This window comes from Spodoptera frugiperda, chromosome 28, assembly GCF_023101765.2.
Source record: "Spodoptera frugiperda isolate SF20-4 chromosome 28, AGI-APGP_CSIRO_Sfru_2.0, whole genome shotgun sequence".
Lineage (NCBI taxonomy): Eukaryota > Metazoa > Arthropoda > Insecta > Lepidoptera > Noctuidae > Spodoptera > Spodoptera frugiperda.
In genome coordinates this window covers 8,228,877-8,239,296 of record NC_064239.1, presented here as the reverse complement: position 1 = coordinate 8,239,296, position 10,420 = coordinate 8,228,877, and the positions used below count along the sequence as shown (strand labels likewise).

General features: G+C 32.4%; 2 protein-coding genes across 5 annotated transcripts; one reads left to right on the top strand and one right to left on the bottom strand.

Annotated features, from left to right (window-relative positions):
- The first annotated feature begins 160 nt into the window (after window positions 1-160).
- On the top strand, window positions 161-6,432 carry LOC118264902 (phosphatidylinositol 3-kinase regulatory subunit gamma). The gene is made up of 4 exons (XM_035577549.2): window positions 161-755; window positions 1,393-2,091; window positions 2,488-2,781; window positions 3,060-6,432. Exons 1-4 carry the CDS (start codon window positions 676-678, stop codon window positions 3,184-3,186), a joined length of 1,200 nt encoding a protein of 399 aa, XP_035433442.1. The 5' UTR covers window positions 161-675; the 3' UTR covers window positions 3,187-6,432.
- A 1,189-nt stretch (window positions 6,433-7,621) lies between these two features.
- LOC118265454 (serine/arginine-rich splicing factor 7) lies at window positions 7,622-9,847 on the bottom strand. 4 transcript variants are annotated; one of them, XR_007707322.1, is made up of 5 exons: window positions 9,680-9,847; window positions 9,334-9,515; window positions 9,056-9,249; window positions 8,595-8,836; window positions 7,967-8,115 (listed from the first exon to the last, which is right to left on the bottom strand). XR_007707322.1 is itself a non-coding variant. In XM_050705759.1 (4 exons), the coding sequence occupies exons 2-4, from the start codon at window positions 9,508-9,510 to the stop codon at window positions 8,767-8,769; spliced, it is 441 nt and encodes a 146-aa protein (XP_050561716.1). In that variant the 5' UTR covers window positions 9,511-9,515; window positions 9,680-9,847; the 3' UTR covers window positions 7,622-8,766. The 4 variants fall into 4 exon arrangements, 3 of the variants coding, with proteins under 3 accessions (XP_050561716.1, XP_035434226.1, XP_035434227.1); XM_050705759.1 differs by having other exon boundaries at window positions 7,622-8,836; XM_035578333.2 differs by lacking the exon at window positions 8,595-8,836 and having other exon boundaries at window positions 7,622-8,115.
- Between the last annotated feature and the right edge of the window lie 573 nt (window positions 9,848-10,420).

Below are 10,420 nucleotides of genomic sequence, written 5' to 3'. Positions count from 1 at the left end.
ACATGCACAGTGAAGAATAAAATATATTTTTTTCTATAATTTGTATTTATTCTTCAAGTTAGTGCTCCTCTTTTAGTAAGTTTTTATGCTACTAGTCGATTAGTTTCTCATTGGAGAATTTATCGATTTATATGCACATCACTTACAAGCTGCAACTTTTTTTTAATTTAATGGCGATTAGATGGCGGACGGGTTTGGTGCTAGTGTTTGACTGAAAAAAGGAAGTGAACGAGTTTTACTCATTTATTTGTATAAAACATGAATTTAAAATATCCTTTTCCAACATGTTAATTTGATGTCCTTCAAGAAAAACTTTTACGTGAAGGTTTAGGGAAGTAATAGTGCCATAGCAACAATCATCATACTTTTGCCCATTTCCTTTGTGATCTAGATACCTCTTTTTTGGAGTGCAATTCAAGTTTTGCTGTATTGTGACTGACAGTTTACATTTAAATTCTGTGTAAAATAGTGTTTAATTGTTGTATAAAATGTTTTGAGTAAGAATCAGTTGGTGATTTTCTTTGTAACCTCGAATGCGGAAGTTTGGTGATATAGCCGCTACGATGGTCGAATATACTCGGCAAGTGTGCTAAAAAGTCTCGAGTTTGTGTTAGTTTTTGAAGATTCAAGTGAAAATCTCATGATGCATGAACTTTGAGTAATAGTGATGAAATAATGGTTGAAATAGGAGCCCCTCAAAAGTCAGCCGAAGAGAGTTTGGAGAATGCGGAATGGTATTGGGGTGATATCACTCGGTAAGTTCGCTTAATTGTATTATTATCTATACATTAATTTTATGCTTTAGCTAAAAGAAATGTTTCCAGTACCTATTAGATTAACTAGATCTTATTTGAATCTATCTGATAGTCTTTTTAACTCATAATACTTGTTATCCCATGTTTGGATCTAGACTTGTAGATACCATATTACCTGGGTTTGCAATTAATGTATTGAACTTGAATATGTTAGAGTACTGGATAACTTACTGGATGAACTTAGTCATCCTTGTATACCTATTTGGATTTTACATCATTTTAAACAACTCATTGTCATTCTATTAGAATTAATACAATACAACCTTAAATTAATAATAATACTGAATTTTATAAACCTGTATTTACACAAGCCAATTTCAGTAATAAGAACAAATTTTAATAATTAGATATCTATAATTACTTGGTTATGTGTCTATGGAAGTAAAATGTAAATTAGTTGAATATTCTAGACACAAAACTTCTTTGTAGGTAATTATATTCTTACCAGAATGTAACTTGCATTAGAAATATTATCTTTAGAATTGACCAATTAACATTTAAACTTTTGTGACTTGTTATACAATTTTTACTCTACTATGTCTAATTTTCATTTTACTTATGTTAATGTTAATTTCAGAGATGAAGCCACGGAGAAACTCAGAGACACCTGCGATGGCACCTTCTTGGTGCGCAACGCATCTAACAAAGATAGTGGTTATACTCTGACAGTGAGAAAAGGGGGCATGAACAAACTTATCAAAATCTATAATCATGAGGGGCGCTATGGATTTTGTGAACCATTTGATTTCAAATCTGTGGTGGAGCTTGTTCGCTTCTATAGAGAGTACTCACTGGCCCATTGCAATAGTAGTCTTGACATCAAGCTTATGTACCCATTGTCTAGACTCGTTGAAAATGAAGGTGAAGAAAATATGAGTGATGACACCCTCGAAACTAAGTTTAAGGAAATTCACAAAAGATATGTATTAAAAACAAAAGACTTTGAGGGTCGCTCTTACAAATATACAATATTAAGGGAAGAAGTTAATAGAAAGAAGCAAGCACTAGATGCCTTTAAAGAGACAGTTAGAATTTGTGAAGAACATTTAAAGTTACAAGAAAAGATGCAAGCTGAAGCACAACCACACGAAAAGAATACCGTATTAGAAAATAATAGGAATTTAATATCTAGAGTCCATAGCTTAAGGAAAGCTAAAACAGAATTGAATGAAATTTTGAAAGATACAGTAACAGCTCAATTACTTCTTGAGAGAGAAATTGCCAAACTGAAGTCTGATGTTACAGATCTGTACAAAAGAAAAGATCGATATAAAGTGTAAGTAATATTTTGGTATTTAACAATATTTTTACATCTAATAACAATAGCATATTCACACACCTAAAAGGAAACATTAACTATGTATAACAATGAAATTGATGTAGCAGGTAAATATAGTTATTTCGAGATAGAAACAGGATAATATGTACCTATTTATTTTAATCCCTAAATATCATATTTAATCAAAATAAGCTGACCTGTTAATTAAATATATATACTACTCATAATAAGGTCTTGGTATTGCCCTGAGTTTTATAAGTTCCATTAACTATTTTGACTAGCAACCTAGCCAATGGCCATTATCCTACCATCTAGCTCATGATAACATGGCACTATGAAATGACTACAAATTATGTTACAGTTTGTGTGACCTATTTAATCCTATGATTACAGATGGCTACAAGGAAGAGGAAAAACAGATGAATACTTGCATTTATTAGAAGATGACAATATACACAAACTTGAAGAACTGTATGCTCATAGAGAAATGAGTAGTTGGAAAGTTAATTGTACTAGAGAAGAAGCAGAAAAACTTCTTATGGGCAAACCTCAAGGGACATTCTTAATTCGGCCTAATTCCACCGGTCAATTAGCTTTATCTATTTGTTGTAACAACATGGTCTACCACTGTATTATCTTTAAGACTGAAAGAGGTTATGGATTTGCAGAACCTTATAATGTATATGAGTAAGTATGCTATAATAATACTTTTATATTAATTTTATTCTAGGTAAATCATACTGTCAAACAGCTGCAGAGAATAGCTTAAACATGTTTGGCATTGAGATTATTCATGAGTTAAATATTGATAAAACTGTGCATCACTATAATTATTATCTTGAATGTGTATTAGTTCATCACACTATTATACAAGTGCTATTAAGGCTAATAGATTTTCGTAAGGTTACCATTAATGATTATAATTTCTATTGTAAATTAAATATATGTTTTATTATCTGTTTTAGAACATTAAACGAGCTTGTCCTCCATTATGCTGTGAACTCATTAGAAGAACACAATGAACAATTGAAAACAGAACTGAAGTACCCGGTGAATGCACATGCTGTAAAGAAACCTGAAAAGAAGCAGTAAAGTGGCAATGCTGAAAACATTGTGGTAACCAGTTTGGTCTACTTGTAGACATCGATCGTAATAACGACGTGTGACACCTATTACTTATGGAAACAGAAGTCGAAATTATCTTCTCGTGACCCTGAAGTAATCAATGATAAATTATAAATATTAAACAGCATCGAAAACTTATCACCTAAAGATGATTATGATGTCAATATCAACAATACGAAAATTGCAGATTGCAAATATCTGTCCATTTCTTGAGTGTTTCTACAAATGTATTGTGAGGGAACATAATAATACGACAAGAAAGTATTCATGTACAGGAATGTAATGTAAGTTGATATTTCTGTGTTTTATAGCTTTATAGTGTCGTTATATGATCAAATATTATTGTACAAATAAAATGCTTTGGTACCCATGTACTTGGTACATACCATATTATTTTAGACTTGTGCACAATTATCTTTATTAACACCATTTGAAAAGTTCTTTAATTATTATTGATTTGGTTTTATTTTTATTGTGATAATATTGTGATAAAACCATGATCAGTTTAGAAATCCCAGTTATTTTATGAACATTGAAAATGATTCTCAGGAGCTTTTAAGAGTTTTGAGTTATACTCTGTACACATATTTTTATATTTGTTGTTTTACAAAGATTGGTAAAGTGTTCTTCCCTTATTAAAAATTGATGTTGTTAAATTGATTGGGGCCTTTATGGATCAGCAGCAATGGAGGATGGATTTAAATTACAGCTGATTCGAAATTGGAGACTGTTGAGAACAAAATACTTTGAAGTCTTATGTAAGCTCTCAATTCAAATTGATATTGAGTCTGCATCCATTTGACACTTAACTCAAAAAGAATATAAATCAACACTGCAGTGGTAAACAATTTATTGGCCTAAAGTTATTTTTTCATATTCACATCTTATTACACCAGATGCAGACTTAATATGTGGAAAGTTCTCATAGAGATGTATATTATGTATGTGATAGTAATGAATAGCATTTTAGAGTTTTCGTATTTGTGTATATTATGTGATTAATTTTTGTTACATTGTTTTTAATGGGTTATTGTGAGGTAAGAGTCAAATTATTCGAAACAAATTATTGAAATAAATTAGTGCATTTATTTCAATGATTTAAAGAATTCTATTTCAAAGAATGGGGTTCTTGAGCAGTAATTAATTTCTTGTTATTTTAATCTGCAAAGTATATTGTCTTGTTTGCCTTTACAACAAGAATTCTATTCGTGATGTGGGTTTCTTATTATAATGTAATTATTGTTTAAATTTAATCACAGTAAAGTATTAATTGGCAGACAATATTATGCTGGGTACCTGTTTCTATAATAGAATAGAATCCTAATACTGCTTGACTTGGCTACTTATGATATTTTGGGGATTCTTTGTTTAATAATATTAACATGTTTGTAACCTGCCCCTATTCCCAAAGGACATGAAATTGTAGTATTAGGGCGCATTTTCATTGGTTAGTTTTGCCAAAATACCATAGTTTTGAGGATGCTGGCATCTTGAAAAATAACTTATATTGTAATATTACAAAAATGGCTGATTAAACATTGTTGCATTTAATGTCTGCCATCACAGTTGATTAATGGCAAAATGAATATTATAAAATAGATCTGATAACTTCAAAATTACGCTATAAACATTATTGTCTAAGTACAACTAAATATTCATTAAATGCATTTTATAGAAACAGGTACCCAAGTTTACTATGTATGTATGAGAAGTAAGTTATATTTACTTGTCGCAAATCAAAACATCATGTAAAAATTATTAATAAATATGTACATTCTATACATATGAATTTATTTACTGATTTCATTTCAGTAAACAATAAAATACATGATTCATATGATTTGCAACAGTGGATGTCTTTTATGATTTCAGTGCGTTTAAGTACTGATTAATTACTTGGAAATGTGTTAATTTGTGTATATTCGTGTGCGAGTCTCGTCAATTAATGATTTCTGTTTATTTTCCTTATGTAAGAAGAGATGATATGTAATTGCTAGTACATAGATTGTAAGTAGGACTAACCAATTCGTAAAAGTTATATTTATATTGTGTGTAAAAAGTTCCCACAAAGCTTTGTAATTCATCTGAAATTAAATGAGGTAAAGATTCTAAATGCCAAATGACTTGAGTATTGAAAAGAAATATTAAAATAACTATAAAATGCAGTCAGTGCAATTCATGGGATGTGGAATATGTGATGTAAAAAGGTTACTGATGCATCAAATCTATAAAATCTTTACAATTTGAACTACCTTATCATTTGCATGTATGTAACTCTCTTAATAGCACATGCATAACGGAAGCTTTAAATTCACCTCAGCACATCCAAAATATCTACGACTGTGATAGTCATACTTATTCCAAAATATCTACCTATTACAAATTCCAGATGGAGATATTATCTTCATCGCTAAATACGAGTCCCTACATCAGTGCTGTGAAATACGGTGGAGAGTATCTTCACAGCTTTATTAACAACGATTTTAAAATAAATAATTTTAAAATATTTATGAATTTTCTCAACAGTGGCCATACAGATGGTCAGTTAAATTAGACAACTCCGTCGAATTAAATATTCATTAACTTGTAATACTTAGTATTCTGTTCACACAATAAAAAGTAGAAATGTCTTAAAAAAATTAATGAAAAGTCATGGAAAATAATAAAATTGTTTGGTATTGTAATACCAACTATAAATAATAATAAAGAAGAACACTCCATTATCAAGATTTCTTATTGGAATGCAATTGGTGTATTTATAACAAATGAAAGTCACACTGATAACAGCATGCGACCCAGATTCGTCACTAAAATCGTGTATCAAAACTGTTTTACAAAAAAATATAATATAATTTAGATTATACATAATATATACTTACCTATTTACTTATAAGTTTAAAGATTATATAAGTGAGATTATTGATCGCGTTATTTTTGTATTCAAGTCAATAATACAATTATCATTATAATGCAAAATATTCTGATTTGCAATTTTATAAAACTAAATATCATTATATTATGATCTCAAGAGTGAATTATCACATAAGGTAATTCAGATGTTTGTTTGATAGTTTTCTATGAACCATAATATTAACTCAAGTCAATAGCAACCAAATTGGAAAACTTGCATAAATTAGTTAACATTGAAGGCGCCATTTTATAAGTGTAATAGTAGAACGTTTTAATAAGTGTTAATAAACAAACTATCAATGACTTCTGTTTTTTATTTTATTGTAATTAAAATATCCTTATTGCTGTGCCTTTTCGGTGCAATTGAAACAAATTAGTTATTTGACTTTGAATGTATACAAATTGCCGGTAATTATCACACCAGTTATCTCTTTTAATAACATTGACTGCACGGTTGGTGCGCGGTGGCTGGGCAACTACTGCGCAACGTGTAGCGGGTTCGAATCCCGCATGGAGCAACTCTGTGTGATGGTGATCCACAAACAGTTGTTTCGGGTCTGGATGTATTGTGAAATTGTATGTTTGTAATGGTACTCGCGACATAGTAGAAAAGTGCAGTGGAGAAACGTTAAAAAATATGTACCTAAAGTGAAGAGGAGCTTATTGCACAGGTACGAATACTCATACTTATGGGATATTTTTAAGATTTCTCTTACAAATTGCTTCTCTTGAAAGCGACCTTTCCGACCACTAAACCAAGAAGGTATTTACTACATATTATCAAGTCCATCTCTCCAATACGGGTGACGCAACGTTACGAGACGTTATGTTTTAGAATTGAAGTGACTTGTCAAGAAATATCGCACACCTATATAGTAATATATTGGCACATTACGGTTTTCATATTTTTCCTGACTCGTTTAGTTTTTAGGTTACTGACCAATGAACCATTGTTCTACGTGCGTGAAACCAAGGCTCGGATACCGGTTAAATTTTCAAACCGTTATTATGTACTTGTACGCAAAACCTTTACATTGGGTTTCGTTCGCGAAACCGGTTTTTTTAAACCGGTACTTGGAACAGTATTTTCATAAAGGTTTTTTCGGATTAACCGGTTTAGAGCAATAAAAACCGGTTAATACGACGCACATCAAAGAAACGCCGCGCGCTGTTCAGCTTATTTCAATAATAATATTTCAACGCGTGTACCGACATGCCCCGCGTCGAATAAACCGGTTAATTTAGGTTAAAATAAAGTTCTTTAATGTTCACGTTCTTAAGAAAAGTTCGGAGGAAAACCGATATAAACCGGTATTAACCGGTATTTTTTAAACCGGTTCCGAGCCTTGCGTGAAACTACAATAACGTAAACCATATAATATAATTTTTATATAAAGTCAATTTCGGATTTTTTGCAGATGTGCCAATATTACTAGGTCAGCGATATAATGGACGGAGTTGTAAAACCTAGTGAGAAAGTAAAACAAAGCAATATTCTTAAAACTTTATTGATCTCAAAATCAATCGTTCTTCAACTTATAAAATCAAATCAATACACATACACAGGAATGATAAATCTAAGGGTCGATTCATAACTGACGGTAAATGTGCCGAACGAAGGTAATCCAATGCCACTGGGATATAGTGACTGTTCGCTCGACGCAATAATGCGTCATCGGCATCGGTTAGGGGTAGGTAAGCTGTTGTTAATTATTTGTATTCCTGATGTTACACGACACATTATGCATTAGATACGTACCGACCCTAAAACTGTCAAAGGTTGCTTGTAAGTTGTGTACATTAAAAATAAGGTATATTACAATGTAATATTTTTAGTTAGATTTTTTCGAGTCTTTGGATGGAGAACGAGATCTTGACCGCGACATAGACCGTGCCTTAGAACGGGAGCGAGAGCGGCTGCGACTGCGGGAGCGGGATCCAGAGCGTGGCGAGCGGGAGCGCGTGCGACGACGGGACCTTGACCGACTGAAAATTTACACGATGTTGTTTTAGTACAGTTCTACTTTTAGTTTCAGTATCACCTAATTTCAGGTTGAACAAAAAACTAAAAAATAAACAAGAAAACATATTTTCATGCTGCTACTGCTGCAAAATCAATTCACGCATTAAATTTTTATTCATGTACCTATATTATTTGCTTATGGTCAAATATTATTGATATTCTACAATGGAATAAAAATTAACATAAGTTCAATGTTTAATTGAAATCCTTGTACTATTTATCCTTGTACTCTTCGGCTATTGAGTTCTGTAAATCTGAGAAATATAATTTAAAAAATAACATACTATTAATATTATAATTATGTTTTCGATGATGAGTTGCTCTCAGTTTGCTGGTCTTCATTTCAGCTCTCTATGTTCTAAAGATACTACCTTCCTACTAAAAATAAGCAGCACAGGCTCTTTCTTTGAACACAAATATGGGATAGTAATGTGTAACTCACTGAGTGCACGCAGTGATTACATTAGACGTGCGGTGCGACGCGCAGAACGAACTTTACTCTCAATGACGATCTCAAGTGAAGTGTGCACGTAGGCTGTAGCTACGTAGTTCGCAGAGCGAGCGGTGTTACCGAAGCAATCAACTCAATTGGAGTACACGCCGCGGGGAGAAAGCTACGTAGCGCAGACAATAAGAAGTGCAGACACTGACGAGTTCGTTCTCGGCGCACAGGCCAATGATAACCTATAACATAGTTATCATTGGTATAAGTGAGTTCAATACAATGGGATGGAATCTTTGCATAGTTGGTTTTTCGTTTTCAAAACAAACTTCTACATGAGTAAACATTTACTTAACCTTGTGTTTTGAGTTTATAGAATCAGATTTCATTACCATAAAGATTCCATTCCAAAGGCAGGATTTCCGTAACACAACGACTAGTATAATGATTAGATATGTCACCTGCGGCGACGACGGCGTGTGCAGTCTCGAGCATAATGTCCTCTATCTCCACAGTCATAACAGCGGTCATCATATGGTCTAGGAGGTAATCGAGAGCGTGGTGGTGGCCCTCGTCCTCCATAACCTCGCCCGCCATTAGACATCTCTACTCGAGCTCGTCGGCCACAAATTGTGCGTCCATCCAAACCACGTATCTATAATTTTATACATTTATAAATAAATAAACATCCATCAACTTATTGTTATACTCTGTAAATTGAGATTTTTAATCATCTTACCGCATCTTCGGCGTCTCGAGGGTCTTCAAATTCTACAAAAGCGAAGCCGGGCGGGTTTCTTGCTACCCAGACATTTCTTAGAGGTCCGTAATATGAAAATGCATCTTCAAGTTCAGGTTTGCTTGCATTGTTACCTAAATCTCCCACATACACTTTACAGTCACCGTAACGTGACATTATTCCTGTAAAATAAAATAAACTAGGTGTCAAAAACAAGTTTAGCGGTGAAGTCTGCAAAAAGCGTAGGTTCCTTTCTGTAGAAACGCAAATGTGTGGACTCCATCCATAGTAAAATGGTTATTACATATTATCTCAAAAACATACTCATACTCATAAATAAAACTACCTTTTTTCAAATTACACCAACTCAATCACCACAAACTGAACAAATTATTAAAATACGAACAAAATGGCGACTGGCGACTACTCCACCAGACGCTACCGGAAGAAGAAAAGAAATAATTTGACTTTTTTTGACAAAGGATATAACTAGCCATCAGTCCATAGACAATAATCGCATCAAATGTTTGTATTCGACTATCGATTACTGTCTATTCAATATCGATATATTAGTATCTGCTTAGCAAAAAAGAGTCTGATACGGTGACAGCTGGGACTAAAAATTGATGACTGCAATATTACTTCACTATACATTTTGTGTAAACGTTATCTACCTGGGCGTTTTCACAAATTTCATTCAAATTAACAACATAATATTATATGTCCCGTATGTTACTTTTTACTCTTTTTATAAATAATCAGGGAGAAATCATAATATATATATTTATATTTTAGTACATAATACGAATGATTTTTGCCTATTACCAAACATTTTAAGTTTTAACATATAAATACCTACTGCAACTAGTGATGGACGAATTTTCGGAAAAATACTCGAAATGGATCAATACCGATTAAATAGCGTTGTTCCATTGCTACTCGAGTATTTACCCAATAAGTGAATAAAACACCTAAATTTGCTCACTATTTCAGCATTTATTAGAGTATTGACGCGAAACATCAATCTGAACGAACAGAGTGACATTCCTTATTTATAATTCACTTTACTAAATAGACTAAAAATCAA